Source organism: Vanessa cardui, chromosome 26 (genome assembly GCF_905220365.1).
Source record: "Vanessa cardui chromosome 26, ilVanCard2.1, whole genome shotgun sequence".
Classification (NCBI taxonomy): Eukaryota; Metazoa; Arthropoda; class Insecta; order Lepidoptera; family Nymphalidae; genus Vanessa; species Vanessa cardui.
The window spans coordinates 879,102-899,194 of NC_061148.1; the positions used below are offsets into that span (position 1 = coordinate 879,102).

Here is a 20,093-nt window from a genome sequence, read left to right on the forward strand (position 1 = left end):
AGGAGTGAATAGGTATATTAGCAATTTCTTAATCAATTTGGGACATTTCTAGTATTTTTCTTTAAAAAAAAGCGAATTTAAACAAATACACAAATAAAGTTAAATTAAACTAAACTTCTAATGTTATAAATTACAGTTATTAACTACGAGATATTTACCATACTTTTTATTTTTATCTGTCGGAGCTCTCGTGAACAAGACATTCGTGGATAATGTCGAAATATCGAGCTCCAATGGATAAAAATAAAAAAAAAACATTGTAAATATCCCGTACTTAATAACTGTAATAATAAAAATAACCATTTTAATTTAAAATCTAATATTATAAATGTAAAAGTAACTGATGGATGCGAATAGCCCAAGAACGATCTCAGTGGCGTGCAATTGAAGAGGGTTATGTCCAGCAGTGGACGGAAATGGGCTGATGGATTGGATTGGATTGGATTGAAAAGTAACTGTCTGTTTGTCTGTCGCTATTTCACAACCAAACCAATAAACTGAATTTGAAATATGATGTGAAACAAACTTAAATTCGTAGGAAGGAGATAGGCTACTTTTTTTGCCTGAAAACCAATCCCCTAAAACACAAGCGAAGTCACGGACAACAACTAGTATTATATAGAACCGTATACTACATATATGTATATTAGAAATAGATGGAGGAAGAGAAAGAAACGGTTGTCTGAAAGATACATAACGATAACTTGTGTCAAAAGAATTTCGTTCCATAAAATTATACAAACTTAAGACGGAATAGTTCCATCGTAAATCTAATGTTACCACGTTTATTTCTAATTCAACCTTCATCACGGCATGAGTCGTGAAAATAAATCAAACAACTTTGTATTTGGTATAAACATTACATTGTACATATTTGTATTTAAGTCTATTACTCCACTAAGCATATGTCTATTTTAAGGCAACGATATGTCTGTATGGAAGAAATTGCTAATTAACAAAATATGGAAGACCGTAATTTGTTCCCCATCAAGAGTACTTTTGGGTACTATTTAATTGTGTACAATAATTTATGATACTATTTATAATGTTATCACGTCAGATTCCATATAATTATCTTGGTGTTAAAAAAATATAATCATACCTTATTGTATTGGCACAGATTCCCTAATATCACATAGATTTCCCAGTTTTATGGTAAATGGAAGCCATACTATCAAACTAACATCAACAGCAGCCTGTAAATTCCCACTGCTGGGCTAAAGGCCTCCTCTTCCATTAAGGAGAGGGTTTGGAACATATTTCACCACGCTGTTCAAATGCGGGTTGATGGAATGCACATTCGATTAAATTAGACACATGCAGATTTCCTCACAATGTTTTCCTTCACCGCTGAGCACGAGATGAATTATAAAGACAAATTAAGCACATAAATCAGCGGTGCTTGCATGAACCAATCAAATCACGATGTTTTCCTTGCACTATCACGAGATGAATTATAAATACAAATTAAGCATATATAGATAGTGGTGCTTGCTTAGTTTGAATCCGCAGTCATCGGTTAAGATGCACGCGTTCTAACCACTGGGCCATCTCGACTCAAACTAACATCAGATGACTTACATTAATAACATTGTAACTATTCCAGCTCTGGAAGTATTTAATAACTTTATTTGTATGAAAAGTTTAAGTTATTACAAAGATTGCATGCCAGCTTCCCCCTTGAATCGCAAATCCGATTTTCTTAACTATCAACGAACCTGCTCAGTAACCAGGGGTCACAATAACTAAATAATGAAACGTAGTCTCTAATTAAACAATGAAATTGAATATTTTATAAACAGTAGTAGTAGTAACGCTATCAATTCATCGTGCAATAGGTGTTTCAACTGCAAAGATTACTAAGATATAATTATAAACATAAAAGTAATCGTATTTCAATATTTATAAAAGAGGTTAATATTCTGTGTATTGCTTAGTCAAATGCTTAAGCTGAGATGGCCCAGTGGTTACAACGCGTGCATCTTAACCAGTGATTTCGCACCACTATATGTATATATATGCTTAATTTGTGTTTATAATTCATCTCGTGCTAGTGCAAGGAAAACATCGTGAGTAAACCTGCATGTGTCTTATTTCATCGAAATTATGCCACATGAGCATTCCACCAAAGCGCATTGGACCAGCGTGATGGAATATATTCCAAAAACTATCCTTAATGGAAGAGGAGGCCTTAGCCCAGCATTGGTTATTTTATAGGCTGTAACTTTACTTTACTTTTAGTCAACTATGCGTTTTATATAAGTTTATAACATATAGTTTAACGGATTTGAAGTATTCCTATTAACGCGACAAGTGTTTGTTTCTTACAACTGATAAGCCCACAGATATAAAACACCTGCAACTCTTCTTTAAGCTGATATTAATCTGAGTCATATCCGTTATTGCATATATATTAGATATAGTCATATATTTTTAACATCAAATTATAAACATCTTTTTTTTAAAATAAGATATACTATGTATACAATCAGATAGACGTTATTTTAGTTAAGCTAAGATTTTTATTACATATAATATGTAGATGAAAAAGATTGGCATGTTTGGCTGATCAGAGAATCAATTAATATCGGGTCAATATACTGGACAATTAAGAGTTGTAGTAATTATCTATAAAGGTCCCCCTATTGGGCTAAGGCCTCCTTTCCCTTTGGGGGAAAAGGAAGCCTTATCTACCGCGTTCCTTCAATACGAGTTGGATACACACGAGGCAGAAGTTCATTGAAGTTAAAAACTAAACTATTATCACTTAAAAATGCGTTTAATTTAATCAATACTAATATTAAAAATGTGACAATAACTATGTCTGTCTTTGTGTCTTACGCTCTTTCACGACTAAAACAAAGAACTGAATTTGGCGAAATTTGATGTGCAGCTAACTTCAACTCCAAGAAAGGACATAGCTATTGTTTACCTAACACATGTCAAGCAACTCCTGAAACGCAAGCAGAGCTGCGGGCGACCGAGTTTTATAGAAATAAAAATATATAAAACCCATAGTTCCCCATTACAGAGTTCATTCAATGTATCAAGTATTTCATGGCCAGGATAACTTGGCACGAACTGGGGCATAGTTTTTCCATCTGATTAGTTTTTTGTATAATGGTCTGATTTATTAACGATAACATTAATAGCTTAGCGTTATCTGATCATTTATATATTTATATTTTAATATCTTAAGACGCCTTTGTGGGAATTGATCGATTAAAAAACAAATTATATTAACTTTAAATTGTCCCTTTGTTCACAATAAATGTTACTTTGACTTAATTTTTTGTAATGTATAGTTAATTAAACTTTAGATAAATTGCATTATCTAAACGCCATGACTTTAATTGGCTTTTGGAATGCGGGCCCATGACAAGAAGCAGGTAAAAATAAAAAAAAAACAACCCACACAAAGGGTCCACTTACAAAATCCCTTCAATTTAAAAAAAGAAACGACAATTTATCAAGTGTTCTAAGTGATATGTCACCATTGCCTTATGCGTTGGCAATCGAAATATATAAACCTATATTAAATCACCAATGTATTCGTTACACTAACTCACTGACCCTTTAACCTGAATATAAACAATACTATGTATTTCTGCGTGGTCTACTGCCATATGAGTTGTTGGTACCAACATTGGCTAGCACGAAGGAGTAGCTTCAACATTTTCATCTACACATTATACAAAAATAATAGCTAGCTAAAATAACATACGTCTCGAGAAAGTGGGATCTTGTGCCATTATACCAGTAAATAACAATTTAAACAATTACCCATCAATTATTATGTATATAAATAAATTATAATATAAACACTTACAATAATAAAATATAAATATAATTTGAATTTATTCGATACATAACTGGCAACACCTTGTGACCATATAAGGCATGATACAGATGTATACAAACATACTGTATCTCATTATCACCATATATAAACCCTCAATACATTGATAATTATTTTAATAACAATAATAATTATATTTGATAACGATCCCGACTATATTTGATAAATATTTATAATATACATTTAACAATAAATATTTAGAGGTAATTAGTTTTGTGGTCTGGTGCTGAAAGGTCCTAAGTACATTTTTAAGTAAAACGGTACCCAAATATTTCCATTTGAAAAGAAGTCGTTTTCGCTATATATTATTTACAAAATAGCAGACAATAATAATTAAATAACAATTACATCATTAAAACAATAACAAAATATAAATTTAATTAATCTATAGATATAATAAAACCGCTTTATATTAAATGCATACATATGCATCAATTCTATTCGTATTAAAGAAAGTAACGTTTATTGATAATAGAACTCTTAGCACCAAACCAATAAGTAATCAGTGTCTTCTTCTTTCTCATGACATATCAGTTATGACAGAAGGAGATAAATCGATGTTACGCTGAACAATTTAAAAATAACTTATACTATTAATCTGTTTAAAAACAATGGCTGAATATCGAACAGATGACCAGATACTTTTAGTTATATTCGATGGAAGTTTAATTTATTAATTTACTCATATTTAAAAAAAATAGAATATAATTAAAATATCGAAAATATAACACGTGATATTGGCAAGCTAACTTTACCATTTATTGATCAGTAGAACTATTCATTAAGAATTCACTTCGCACCTCACTCGTTATCGTGAAATTCGAAATGTGACAATTTAAACGTTACAATTATTATAAAAATTAGTCATAGTTGCTCTCTCACATTTCACGGTCGTTTTCTACGGTGATTTTCGAATTCGTTCTCACAAAATAGCTCTACAGATCATCTCTAAATACATAACAAAGCATGTACATCATTAAAATATAAAACAAGTTTTGGATTATTCAACCGTCCATCGCGTTAATGACATGAGATTTGATATTCTCGATTAAATATTCGGATGTCGCCACTGTCACCACCAGACAAACGTAACCACTGTAATGAACAGCTTTCAGAAACGCCCAAGTTTTATCACAAAACACAGCTAACGATAACAGATGTAAATAACTATGAGGATTCACGATCCTCCACACGCTCGTTGCGAAGAAAAACGTCCCAGACATAAAAGTACTTTCGCGTCTCGATACATCGTACTCGGACGAATTCTCCAATAAATTCTGATATAAATCTATGTATCTATTCCAAGCTAACGAAGACAGCACCATTTGACCCGAAAACAAGCCAATAACCTGGACTATCCTCTGTAGAGTTACTTTCGTTTTATACGATATACCTATTTCAGCTGTGTGGTCCCTTTCGATATCCTCACTTGAATTTATCTCTTTCAACTGATGATAAGGCAGCGTACTGACTGGAGTGTCTTTGTATCCTCGTCGAGGTGGGTTATTCTTCAAATAAACTAGTATACCTATCATCATAGCTGTAACACCTAACGAGTCACATATACCGTCGACCCAGTAGCCAATAGTTCCGACTTCTGACCTCTCACCTTTTATATGCTTTCTCTCTCTAGCGACGTGACCGTCCAAATCGTCTAAAAACATTCGAATTTGGAACAGTACAACGGCAACTCGACGAGCGGCAAGACTTTGAAAAGTCAACAGTTTCGCACCAACGCATGCTATGAATACGTGAAAGAGGGATATCATATTCGGTGTCAGAAATAGCATCTTCTCGGATATACCCAAACCTATATCAACAATCGCACATAGCGGTCCGTATATATAATGATTAATGTGGTCCACCATTAAAGCTTTGACCGTGGGGTGGCATAATGGGTTTATATGACAGGGTATCCACGTTACATCTTCATAATTCTGTTGCACTTTCAATGTACCGTGAGTTGATGTCTCTTGCGTTACATTGTCTGACTGTTCGAATATATCTATCTTATAATTCCTTATACGTAGAAATAGGAAAGTGTCCATGTAAATGCAATATATAACAACTATTATAAGTAAAAATGTTAATATTTTACTCGCTTGAGACGAAGGCCACATCATTTTGATTATATATATTATTTTTATTATATAGATAGATTTACGCATGCGGTGAATCCTCGGCTATCTTTAGCCTGAGGGCGTGTTGCAGTTGATCTTGTATATAATAAGGCTTCCAAGTCAGCTTATAATCATCTCGATAAACCACAGATGTTATAATAATGCGTGGGTTACGAAACCCCACTCAATATTCTATTTATAACACCATGAATTCTACGCGTTTTGTTTCACGAAAATTGAATAACATAATTTCAACAGTTCTATCATCTATCGAACTTTTTAAACACAAAAATTGTCTCGTATAAAAACGTCCTCGCTTCATTTGAACTTACTGTTCAACCGATGCATATAAAAATAAATATTTTCACTTTGTTTCATTATCACTGCACACATTTCAAACATCGCTTTACAAAAACTAGTTTTATGACGGTTTCGGAATGTAAAACTGTTCTCAAAATCGATGTTAAACGTTCACAGCGGATATCGTATCAAAACACTGGCTCAGTATCAAACAATGGACGAGAACAAAAGTCTTACAATATACGATAGTTTAAACATTTAAAAAACACAATAACGGACGTTTAATACACAATGTTTACATAACTTTTGTCGTTTTAACGTGTGCGGTGCGACCGCAGCATGCGTGCGCATCTTGCTGCGTCTAGAGACCGAATGGCGACCGCGCCGTGGGCCGTTGCCTCCAGCCGGTACCAGAAGCGATGGCCATGCTAGGCGCCATTCCCGCCGAAACTACTGTCAAAGTCTGACCTTGCGTGACTCGAATTTTTATACGGTCAGCGTTTAATTCTAACGATAATAATATTATATAAATTCTACAATTATTAACAATTCTCGAGACGATTATTTACGAAAAAACAATACGTTTTCTGTTTTATTTATAAACGTTATTTTTACATTATCATTAAAGCTTTTGCAATTATTATTTTTTTTGTTGTAATTTGGTTACGAATTATTATTTACGTTTAATTAGCTTATAAAATACACACATACTAATACCGGGTTAAGCTTTTGTTGTATTTTTGGGTGATTTTGGTGTTTTTAACTACCGTATCGAAAAAATCACTGAGATCGGGTTTGTCATTTCGAATTATCTGAGTAAGACAATGTGTGTATTGACACGTTGGACTATAATATAACAGTTAGGTGGTCTGCCTTGAGAACGGTCGCCTATCGTGGCCGAAATCGGTCGAAAGAACATTATAGTCATAGCCATTATAAACTAACACATTATGTGTTTGATAATAAACTATCCATTAATATAAAAACAAGTCAAGTAAAGTTTCGTAACCAAGCTATTTAATAACTTTAACGCACGGGTGTACGTAATCCCTGGCATTTTGTTTATTTTCGTCAACTTATTTACACAAAAACCTTAATAAGTTATATACCAAAACTTTCCTCATGAATTACTCTATCTATTAGTGAAAACCGCATGAAAATCCGTTCCGTTCTTTTGGAGATTAACACGAACATACAGACCTTGTACTTTGTTTTATAGTATGTAGCGATTGTACACCACACATAAAAAATAAATAAAAACAACATGGTAGGGTCAGTACACAGTTAAATTGTTTTGACAGATACGAATGTAAAACTATATTGGTGCGTTCTTTGTGATGAGTCCTACAAACTTTTCTAATGCGTAAAGTTCAGCGCTGCTGCGTTTTCGAATGCTCATTTCCTGAAATTGACAATATGACGTCACTATGGCTCTCCGTACATACAACTTTAATTTTAGTAATTTACACGACCTCAAAAATGTCGATATGATGTTTTGTAGTTTTTTTAGAAAAGTTAATTTAACAAATATGTTCACTTGTCCGACAAAAATACGCAGCGTACGCAGTATGCGTACGAAAAATATTAAATTTAAAGTTATATGTACGGGAAGACATAATGTCGTCATATCGACATTTTCGGTGTGGTGGACAGTCTATACGACCACGACAGTACAACAAACTTCACTACTATTACTTCCATACTTTTATAACATCTATACTGATATACGAGAAATAATTCGCTTTAAGTATTAAATTAAAAAAAAACGACATGAATTTATAAATCGACAATGTTAAAAATATCTGCTGGATTTCATTACACAATTACAGATTGTATTAGTATTAGTATCTTTCGTTCTTTCACGTTGTATTAAGCTACTAGACCCGCCCCGGCTCCGCATGGTTGCAATTCTGATACTAAATATACTCCAGTCTCTTGCAATGTTCACAATAATCAGCCATTCTCTACTATATTATGCATGTATTATTCATATATGTGTACACCGTGATCTTGAGTCACTCTATCCATTAAAACAAAAACATCAAATCCATTGCGTAATTTCAAAGTTTTAACCATACATAGGGATATAGGAACAGACTAAGCGACTTTGTTTTATATTTTGTAGTGATTATATCACTTCCAACAAAGATAACAGAAATACTTTCTTTTAAAAGAACATATGACCTTTTTTTACACACATATCAATATTTTGTCGGACGTACTAATCTTCCACTCGTATCATCAATAGAGACTTCAGAATTTGTATCCGTTTAATCTCTTACGTGACTCCAGCATATTACCTACACTTACAGGCGGAGATAAGCAAAAAAAATCTTTACACTGATATATTAACTTCATACAATGGCAATTTTTTAATATTTAGTAACAGCCTGTAAATTTCCCACTGCTGGGTTAAGGACTACTCTCCCATTAAGGAGAGGGTTTGAAACATATTCCACCACGCTGTTCCAATGCGGGTTAGTGGAATACACATGCGGCAGAATTTCGATGAAATTAGACACATGCACTCCTTACGATGTTTTCCTTCACCGCCGAGCACGTGATGAATTATAAACACAAATTAAGCACATATATATAGTGGTTCTTGCCTGTGTTTGAACCCGAAATCATCTGTTCAGATGCACGCGTTCTAACCACTGGGTCATATCAGCTTTTATTATTTATGTTTGTAAATTTCCCCGATTTAGTATCCGGTTCAGATAGCCTAGTATGTCCTGTTTCATTATCATCCGTCCACTGGTGTAGTTTTTATAAAATTACAAACATACTATACCATTACAATGAGTTGTTACTTGGTGGTATGGTTTTATGAAAGCCCGTACATACCTATTACTAACATGATTGTATTTTTAAATTTTGAAAAAGAGTAGCTACTAGATTTATAATAGAATCTCCTGTCCGAACCAGTGGTAGCTTCACTTAATATAGTTATAGTTAGTTATACCGCCTGGGTAGGTGTCATACACTCATCAGATATTCTACCGCTAAACAACAGTACACAGTATCGTTGTGTTCTGGTTTAAAGGGTGAGTGAGTCAGTGTAACTACGGGCACAAGGGACATAGCATCTTAGTTCCCAAGTTTGGTGGCGCATTGACGATGTAAGGAATAGTTGATATTTCTGACAGCGTTATTGTCTATGGGTGATGGTGACTACTTACCATCAGGTGGCCCATACGCTCATCCGAAAACCAATTCCATAAAAAAAAAGTTGTTAAGTGACGACACAAAAGTGCTTGTAAAAGCCTACCTTAATAAAGTATTTTGATTTTGATTTCGTTTGAGACCTGGTTAGGTAATAACCTCTCATAAAATAATATACACACTAACAACAACAGTTAGTAGGTAATGTTAATGTAATACCAAAGTTAATACATCCTTTTTCGTTATATTTAACTGGGCATATTAAATACAATTCATAGCTTCAGTGAAAAAATTATAAATATTACTCACCACAAGATTATATTAATAATTAGTTGTGGTGTGTACACCGGTTTTCATGGATACGCAACCCCGAGGTCCGAGGTAATTTTCTATGTTGTCTTGGGTCTGGGTGTTTGTTGTACCGTCGTTACACCTGATTTTCCATAACACAAGTGCTTCAGCTACTTACATTGGGATCAGAGTAATGTATGTGATGTTGTCTCATATTTATTTACTTGTTGCCCGCGGCTTCGCTCGCGTTTTACGATCGTAACGTGTTAGGCAAAAAAGGTAGCCATCCTTCCTTGGAGTTCAAATTTGCTTCTGCTTGTTTGGCAGTTACAGAGCGACAGACAGACGTAGTTACTTTCACATTTATAATACTAATGTAGATTAAGGTAACAACGATTCCAACGCGCGTTTGTGATTCGATTTGAATAATTATTATTTTGATTTAATTTGTTAGATTGCTGGCTGAAGGTCTATACGTTACTATAGGAACAAGGGCCATAGCACTTTAGTTCCAAAGGTTGGCGTCGGTTGATGTAAGGGATGGTGTATATTCTACACAGCAATGTCTATGAGAGCTGAGATGGCGCAGCGGTTAGAACGCGTGCATCTTAACCGATGATTGCGGGTTCAAACCCAGGCAAGCACCGCTGATTCAGGTGCTTAATTTGTCTTTATAATTCATCTCGTACTCGGTGGTGAAGGAAAACATCTTGAGGGGTGCATGTGTCTAATTTCATCGAAATTCTGCCACATGTTCATTCCACCAACCCGCATTCCGCCACGCTTCCAGGAATATGTTCCAAACCCTCTCCTTAATGAAAGAGGAGACCTTAGCCCAAGAGTGGGTAATTTACAGGCCGTAAGTTAACTTTTTAAATGTCTATGAGTAACGCTGACCAGAGATATTAGAGCTCCCTGTTCGTAACCATAATCATTGGATACAGTTATCGTTAAAAATATTCAATGTTATTTAAATAACTTCAATTTAGTTTAATTTATATATTTATTAATTTACTTATATAAAAGAGCAGACCCAACTGTATTAATATAATTTTTACAAGCATTCTGTGTACATGTACTAAGCTAAAAGTCCGTAATTTTAATGTATGATTTGATTGTATTCTTTTTGTTTAAATAAATAAAATAAAGTAAAATGTATATTCAATCTAAAAATCTTTTTAAGGTTTGAAATTAATACAGTTATTTTTATTATTACATTTATTTACGAGGTTTTATATTTTGTTTGTGTGTTGTATTTTTTTTTTTTTTTTTATTTGGCGAAGCTCGATATTTCGATATTATCTACGAATGTACACGAGACTGACTGTTCTCGAGTTTTATTTTTACATAGTGTTACTTAAAGATATGACTAATTATTTCAAACATGTTTGTTTTATCTGAAACCGGTAAAATATTTTACAAACATCCTTATCTATATCCATAAAATCCCTGTCGCTAACCACTTGTCCCTTTTACCAGCCCTATTTTATTTAATAAATATAAAATTTATTACATTAATACTATCTGAATTTAAATCTACATTCAGTCAATGACCATTATTAAATGACCATTAAAAATCACTAACGATCTAGAAGAAATCATTTAAACGTCATTGATGGTTAATTAGACATTCAAAAGTTAATTACCTATTTAATTATAAAAACAAATAACATTAACAATTTTCAATAAATTAATAATTAAACAATACTTATGATTTATAATTATCTTTGAAGGTTAAGAAAATCATGATGGATATTTAAAAGCGATTTTTTAAAATAATTCTTTTTTTTTTAAAATATTTCTTTTGTTTTTTTTTTCATGTGGTATAGGTGGGCGAAGCACATTGCCAATTAAATATTAACAATTCCTTATATCACCAACTAGCGAATATAGTACAAATTTTTTCGTGTTTCTTTACTATATTGTCCATGAATTATATACACAAAAACCTTCCTCTCGAATCACTCTATCTATTAAAAAAACAGCATCAAGACCCGTTGCGTAATTTTAAAAATCTAAGCATATATAGGCTATAACTGCGGTTAGCGACTTTGTTTTATACTATGTAACTATGAATCTGCCCCGGCTTCGCACGGGTGCGATGCTGATACTAAATATTTACGACATTACATTAAAAACTTCTATAATTATCAATGTTTCTATATTATATTGTAAATTTATTATATACAAAAACCTTCCACTCGATCTATTTAAAAAACCGCATCAAAATCCGTTGCGTAATTTTAAAGATCTAAGCATACATAGGGACAGCGGTAGGCGACTTTGTTTTATACTATGTAAAGCCTTTTGATACTTTATTATCAAAGCATTTCTAAACAAAACAAATATATGAATAAATAAATCGAATCGCGATCCTATACTTATTATCACTTTGTCGCTAATAAATTGTTTTCATACATCGTGCGCCTGCGCATATTATGCAGTCACGCGCTTTTATCACTTTGCTTCAAAACTTTAAAGGGAATTATTATTTGACTTAAATGTTATTTAAAAAACTCACGTAAAAAAATTACTTAGATATGTTACTTATAACACATTATTTCATGAAGTAAATTGCATTGTTTGATTTTGCTTACTCTCTAGTTCAATTTAATGTATGCTTTATTGGTTTTGAAAGTTTTTTTCTTTTTTAAATATCTTTCTGTCATACATAACTCAGCAACTAACTAGTACCTACTACTAGATCAAGTGTAATAAACTCCAATTAGTTTTTTTTATTATGTATTTATACAACACATGCAATATATTTTTTTAAAGATAAAAATTAAAAAATATGGTTTTGTCCAATACAACAATTATTCTCCGTAAAGTTGTTATGGCCGAACCTCACCAAATTGAAGTCTACCATATGTAGGTATTTTATAAATTCAATTATTTTTAACACTGCCAGCAATGTAAAAACTTTGCAGATGCTATTTTCAAGCTATTACCATACACACTCATAGCACAAACATTATGCTTAATGGTAGAAGTAAATGAGATTATTAGTGCCTCCTTAAAATAACCCATTAATATTGTTCTTTAAAAAAAAATAACCGATAAAGCAAAACAAAAGACTTACCTGTGGTACTTGTGTGGATTTCCCGCAGCCTGTTTCCCCAATAAGAACTAACGTTTGGAACTTCTCTAACAGATACAAAATATGATTTCTATATTGAAACACCGGCAACTTCTTTCTTTGAGCTTCGAATGGGAGATGATGGTATCTATTATAAACAAAGTTACTCTTGGCATCGCTATCTATTGACAATGCCGAATCTGCATTGGGATTAACAAATGTTTCTATCACACCATCTTTGTTTTTTATCGGATAAAGTGTATCGTCCCCTGAAAGAAAATAACTTTGTTAATATTTATAACATTTCTTTTCGCTTTTATTTGTACCTATAGGGCACAGACTTCGCCAATGTGACATGCAATGGAGTAGATATGAAATAGATTGTATACAGTCAATGTGATATTATAAAATTTATAATATTGAAAATATATTCATGATGACTTTCATTCAATTGAATATTTATATACCAATCCTGTTTTTAGGAGTATCATATAACAGGTAGGACTAGCAAATGGGCCAGTGAGAGAGCGGAAACCACTGACAATAAACAGTACTATAGGAAATCAATAAGAGCCAACAGTATTGGTTAAATTGGTTTTTGGTTGGACTAAGTTCTAGTTTTTACAAAACTATAAATGTCATATTAATAATAAGGGTTGCGGCTACAGATTCTACAAAAAAAAAACATTTTTTTTTTATTTATCATTCAGCATGTACTATGTATAATTTAGAAGTGTCGAAACTAAAAAAAAAAAAACTTTTTTTTTTAATTTATCATTCAGCATAGCTAGCCAGCCTACTTAGAAATGTCGATGTTAATGATCATTATTAGAATAATTTAAAAGGTTAAATATATTAACTAACAAACAAATTAGTTCAAAGAAATCTGGTTTAATTCGTTATTCAATAATAATACACAATTTTATTTCATAATTTATTTTGTATAGAAAAACCACTTACCCGGTCTTAAAAACACTGGTTTTTGTGAAAGCATCTTGTATAATAAAGATTTAAAAGTTCTGTCCTTATTAACTCAATATCCTTTTTAAAACCTTCATTCGTTCAAATGATTGCTGCATTAAATATCACTTTTTAATCATTTAATAAAATAATAATATAGTTTGTAAACAAATCTTTCTGAAAAACACTGATGTTCTTGCTTAAATTTATGACAGTGAAGTCGAAGTTACCAGTATTTCGTAATTTAATAGTATTACCACTTCTTAATTCTTTATAATTCCACTTTATAATCGGTATGTATGTATTATGAAATGTATTAATTTACTTTTAATAATTTAACTAGTCGCGTGAAATACGTCGTTTGATGTTTGTATAATATTTGTTAAGTTTATCAAGATGACACAAAAAAATATTAATTTTAAAATCGACTTCAAAACATAACACAAACTATGTCTTTAATTTATCTCAAAGAAAAATCAAAATGTAATATTTGGTACGAGTAGTTTTACAGTAAAAAATGCAGTAATATTAATGATAATGAAAATTGTAAGCTAGTTATCACCCGTGGTTTTACTGATAGTTCAGGTGATAGGTATAATAAAGTAACCTCGGGGCTCAAACTTATTTTATACCAAATTTCATCCAAATCGTTGGTTTAGTCGTCAAAGCGAAACAAACAGACAGACAGACAAAGTTTGTATCGCATTTATAATATTAGTATGTATTTCTACAGTTTTTAGAATCGACGTAATAGGTATAAATTATTAAATTATAACAATTTAAAATAACCTCTATTTTGATAAAAATAATAATATCCTTTCGGTGTCAAGTTTCAAATAGAAAAAAAATTATGACTGATAGTTTGCTGCTTCTTGGGTATATAATAAAATAAAAATAAGAAATAATGTATAATTTAATTATCTAAAATAACAATTAATTATTACAATCATCCTGCTAGTTTTGGATATGTATTTAAATTACTCGGTGGATTTGCTGCTAACAATTTTTTTACAATATTATCAGGTAATGTATTATATCCTGTAGATGATATTCCATATAATGCTGAATAAGCAGGATTTACTTCTTTAATGTAAGAATTATAATAACTTGGATTTGGTTGATACACTGGAGTATTGTAATCAGAATTAATGTATGTATTCAATATTCTCGAATGATCTACATCAGGGTAACTTTGGAAAGAGTTATCTAAAACAGTAGCCGTCATTGTCGTCTTAAGAAGATTTTGTATTGGTTCCAGGATTTGGTTATTATCCATGCCTAAATTTAAAATATTAGCAACAGACAAGTTAGCGTTTAAATCTTGAATTGTTTTTAATTGTTCATTTTCAACGCCATTGCCATCGTGTAATAATGTAGCTGTAACAAATGTACCGTTGGTAGAAGTTAGTTTAACCATTTCTTCATCATTTAGATCTTTGATATTTTCTGATATCTTTACTGCATTCGATACACTCAGTAGTGACTGGTATAGTTGATTCGGATTACTTCTCAAGTACGGTTTTTGTATTAGAAGATTCTGCATATTATAAACGAATTCATTGTAAGGTATTCTATATTTCACGTAATAGAATGGTTCGTAAAATGGCTGCGATCGCTTCAGCATAAATGTTAATTCAACATCTCCATATTTCCTTGTTACAGAATTCAATTTCACTAAATTAGATACACTAAGTGACTGTGACAAATCAGGTAATTGAACGCCATAATTTTCATGTTTTATTTTATCAGCAGCAATTGTATTAATACTACTATCATAATTATTGTATTGTGACGTCAGCGTGTTAGGGACAGTCAGTGTATACTGAGGTTCTCGTTTAAGTCCCAAAATATCTGTATTCCGATTTAGCGATTCCTTATAGCTTTGATATGGATATGGAGACAAATTAACATCATTAACACTAACATATTGTTGTTGAATTTTATTTAGAAGTTCAGATTTTTTGTTGTAATTTGCTGAATATTGTGGATTTTGTGAGCTGCTTTGTTGAAAAAAACTTATTATATTGTCTTGAAGATGATTTTTATTCATAGCAGTAGGGTAAGGGTTTATTATTTGCGAACTTGAATCTATATTTGTAGGCGTTTTGTGGGAAAATTCATATATTTTATTTTCAAATCCATTAGTAGAATATATGTTATTATTGTATAGTGGTTGTTCTGGACTTGATGACTGTAAAAGTTTAGTTAAACCATTCGCAGCTTTCGGCTTATTAGAATCAAATGATAATGAGTTTAAATATGGATATATTGATTGAAAATCATTGTTATTTAAATTACTATGCCCATAGCTTTGTATATTGTTATTAGCATCTGTTAATATTTTAGTATCTTTTTGATTCGCATTTGTATTATATAAACTATTTAGTGACGAAAAAATATCTTTAACCAACAAATTATTAAAATCTGGTATATTACTTGGCGATTGTTGTGGAGAAGCGTTTCCATTTAGAGGATAATCCAGCTTATCATTATTTACAAAAGAATTTAAAAGTCCATTATATTTTTGTTGTTTCCTAGAGTCCAAATTTTCTACAGGATAGGCGTTTGATACCCCATTTGCTTGATTAATAACTGAATTTGGTTTGTAAGTCTGAAGTATATTCATTATATCGTAATCCTGTTTTGTTTCATGATTTAGATTAGATTGAGGCTTAGTACTTTCTTTCCAAATTTCGGTTAAAGGAGTTTTATATTCGGAAACTCCTTTTGTCAAATCATGTTTTAAACCATTTAGTGGTATTAAATTTTGTAACATAGTATTATGTGATAAAATGTTAAGTTCATCGAAAAAGTTTAAGTTCAATGGAGACGAATTTATGGCGTTACATTTTCCAGTTAACTTACAGTAGTTAGCTACTTGCGTGTAAGCGTTATTTATGAAAGTAACAAGAGTTCCTAAAATATATTTGCATTTGTACATCATTGAATTTTCAGGTCGAACTTTTCCCTTCGAATCGCCTTCATTTTCATCTCGCTGTACATGGTCATTCATGTTTGATATCAATTTATCTAATTGATTTTCGAAATTGCTTAAATTGTTATCTAATTTAAATTTATCTTTTGAAGATTCTATTTCTAGGAATCTCATTACCGTCGATAACGCATACTTCAGCTTTTCAGGTTCCAACATAGTGGTGTCTTGTGGCAGGAAATTTGTCAATATATAAATAGCTTTAAGTAAGGTGGCAGTATTTGGACAACGTGAATTCCATTCGTCTTCCAAACTTTGCCTAAGGTTTGATGGCTGTAAATGATATTAAATGTAATTAACAAAGTAACATAGTATAAAATTGTCTCTATAATGTTGGTAAGTATGTGCTTATACACGGTCTATCTGATAAGTGGTCACTTTTCCCCATATTAAATGTATGAATTATTAACACAACCATACATCACCAATGTGCCAGCGATCTGGGGATCTCTGATGTTATGTCCCTTGTGCCGGCAGTTGCCCCAGCTCATTCACCCTTTAAAACGGAACACATCAATACTAAGTAGTGTTGCTTAGCGGTAGAATATATGGTGACTGGGTGCTACCATTACATATATGACAAACATAGTTGACCTAATGAAGATTAATCAGCATTTTAAAACTGATAACAGAAAATTGTCTAAAATTTATTTTGTACACCACGTTCGTTTTGTGACTTGTGGTGAAAACATTGTGAGATAAGATGTTCTAAGTTTTACGACGAGGTTTCACTCCTTTACATTTGCTAGCATTATACATACTCAAGAACCCCGCTTTATCCTTATTGGATAAATGTAATGTTGGTGATGTTATGTGCTCATAAAATATAACATGTCTTTTATAATTACTGTACAAAATAGGGTACAATGAAATGCTTTAATTCCTGATGACGACACTATGTGTACCTCGAGCCTTAAGCCCTAAATTCTTTTGCATTTACAGTATTGCCATGATTGATAGAAACACCATAGTATATAATACAATAGTGGAATATATATTTTTATGGTACCAATCCAGTAATAAATTAGTATATATTGATAATAAGATTTACACATTTACCTCATTTTCCAATGCCTTAAGGGATGTAAGGTAACAACACAATATTAAAACAAGCAACATTCCTCCCACTAGTCACCGTAGAAAATAAGTAAATTTTAAGCAATCTGCTATAAGACTGCGTTGTTAAATTAGTGAGTGTGAAATCGACGGAAAGTTTAATTATATCATAGGAAGTGATGTTAAGCTTTGATTACTGTTACGTGTAATAGATTAGTTAAAATTTATAAATATCACATGTGTTTCGTGAAATATCCAAGATCTTTGCCATCTTCTCGTATACTAGCTTTCATCATCATCAATATTTAATAACAAGTGGATCTCTTTGTTTTGTAAGCATTTATGTCTTAAGGCTTTTTTAGATAGTCCATGAAAACAAATGCCAATAAAGTATTTAATATTGTTACATCATTAATTAATTGCTATAAAGCGACATTTGCTTTACCTTTTTTGTCAAACTATATTAAATAACGAGTGTCGAACGATTTGTTCCACAAAAATTCTTGTATTTTCAGATAGTCGAAAAAAAAAGAAGTAGGCGGTAGCGTAATGCCATACTTCTTGTGTGTGACTTATAGCCCACCATACCGACGCGAATACATTAATTTAAATAAAACAATTCAACTATTTGTACCAGGCAAATTTTTAGATAGCTAATCATCGTCGAGTAGCCATTCACGAAAATCACCTTGCCGTAGTTTTACAACAGTTCCCAATGCCTGCTATACGACGCTTTGCCAAACGATTCTCCGTCACATTTTGCCAAATATTTTCTAAAAATTCAAATGCAATACTGGTAAAAATCGTTTGGCGTTTTTCGTTTCGTTTTATTTAGTTACTATTGACATATTTTAAATTTATTTATTTCTTATTTTTTTAATATTTTATATATTATTTTATTTTATTTTTTATATTATATTATACATATATATATTTTTTAAATTTTTAATATGGATTATGCCGATCTACTCAACATTAGTTCAAATTCTTACCGTGTAAGAATTTGAACTTCGATATTTCAATGTCCTTCAGTAACAGTCAAGTAGACGCTATCTTGATTTCGGAATCATTCTTAAAACCTTCACTTCCCTCCGTTCAATTCTCCTTACCCGGCTACAAGTTAATAAGAAACGATAGAACGGGAAAGGGTGGGGGTGGGGTTGCTATCTATCTAAGAACGGGAATCCCATACACGATTGTACTGTCCTCTCCTAACCAATACTCCGAATCCGCTGAATTCCTTTTCCTTGAAATTATCCTTGGCCACTCCAAAGTACTCCTAGGTGTCCTGTATAGTCCCTCAATTCACATTGATTATTTCTCCTCCCTAGACAATATCCTAAACAACCTTTGTCCTCTGTACCAACATCTTCTATTGTTAGGAGATTTTAATACATGTTTAATAAAAAATGATTCTCGTTCGAATAAGCTTCTATCTATTCTGTCGTCCTTAAACTTACATTCCCTCCCTCTGTCTACTACACATCACTTTCCTAATACTACACCTTCTCTTCTCGACCTGATTATTGTTTCTCTTCCTGATCATGTTGCCACCCACGGTCAATTACCCTCCTGCTTCTCCTATCACGACCTCATATTTGTCTCCTATAATGTCCGCCATTCCAAACGAAAACCTTTATTTACCTTTCGTCGTAGCTTCAATCAAATCGACAATGACGAGCTAAAGCGTGATGCTGGTAACATCGACTGGACACCTATCTTAGACGAAGATTGCATTGAGAAGAAGGTCAGCCTCTTTAACACCAAATTGATGGACCTGTATGATTGCCGTGCTCCTATTAAGCGAGTTAAGTTGAAGCACCGACCAGCTCCCTGGATCACTTCCGAAATAAAGGAAATGATGTCAAAGCGTGATAAAGCTAAAGCTCACCTTAGAAAATGGTCGTCTGATGATAACTTGGACCGGTACAGATTACTGCGAAACCGATGCAACAAATTATGTCGTGAAGCGAAGCGTAGATACATCCACGACACTATTCATAATTCTGACAGTAAACAGGTCTGGAATTTCCTAAAAACTTTCGGTGTTGGTAAAGTTCCCGTTTCTGGTGACAATTTAGTGGATCTCAATGCTTTAAATTCACATTTTTCTACATCCCCTATTGTTTTGGACGATGTAATTAAATCAAATACTATTTCGGACTTGTCCAAACATGTATTACCGCAATGTTCTTCCTTCTCTCTTCAGCCAGTTACCGAAGATGATGTAAAGAAACATGTATCATCGATTAAATCAGCTGCAGTTGGTAG

General features: G+C 32.3%; 3 protein-coding genes across 3 annotated transcripts in view; all 3 read right to left on the reverse strand.

Moving 5' to 3' along the window:
* The window catches only part of LOC124540706 (probable ATP-dependent RNA helicase DHX35), a 63,898-nt gene extending 49,904 nt beyond the window's left edge, over positions 1–13,994 (reverse strand). Inside the window, exons 1-2 of the mRNA XM_047118384.1 lie at positions 13,775–13,994; positions 12,818–13,083 (exon numbers count right to left, since the gene is read on the reverse strand). Of these exons, the coding sequence (XP_046974340.1) occupies positions 12,818–13,083; positions 13,775–13,808 (300 nt within the window). The 5' untranslated portion in view covers positions 13,809–13,994. The remainder of the gene's footprint in view (positions 1–12,817; positions 13,084–13,774) is intronic.
* LOC124540705 (ceramide phosphoethanolamine synthase) lies at positions 3,246–6,669 on the reverse strand. The gene has a single exon (XM_047118383.1). The coding sequence runs from the start codon at positions 6,025–6,027 to the stop codon at positions 4,864–4,866; it is 1,164 nt and encodes a 387-aa protein (XP_046974339.1). The 5' UTR covers positions 6,028–6,669; the 3' UTR covers positions 3,246–4,863.
* A 701-nt stretch (positions 13,995–14,695) lies between the features above and the next one.
* Positions 14,696–17,947, reverse strand: LOC124540806 (putative uncharacterized protein DDB_G0282133). The gene is made up of 2 exons (XM_047118525.1): positions 17,826–17,947; positions 14,696–17,039 (listed from the first exon to the last, which is right to left on the reverse strand). The coding sequence occupies exons 1-2, from the start codon at positions 17,883–17,885 to the stop codon at positions 14,721–14,723; spliced, it is 2,379 nt and encodes a 792-aa protein (XP_046974481.1). The 5' UTR covers positions 17,886–17,947; the 3' UTR covers positions 14,696–14,720.
* Positions 17,948–20,093: the final 2,146 nt, after the last annotated feature.

Excerpts from the sequence above, each read along its gene's own strand:
- LOC124540705 (XM_047118383.1), bottom strand. The coding sequence starts at position 6,027 with ATGCGTAAATCTATCTATATAATAAAAATAATATATATAATCAAAATG.
- LOC124540806 (XM_047118525.1), bottom strand. The coding sequence starts at position 17,885 with ATGTTGCTTGTTTTAATATTGTGTTGTTACCTTACATCCCTTAAGGCA. Across the intron at positions 17,040-17,825 it reads TTAAGGCATTGGAAAATGAG|CCATCAAACCTTAGGCAAAG; the intron begins GTAAATGTGTAA and ends TATCATTTACAG.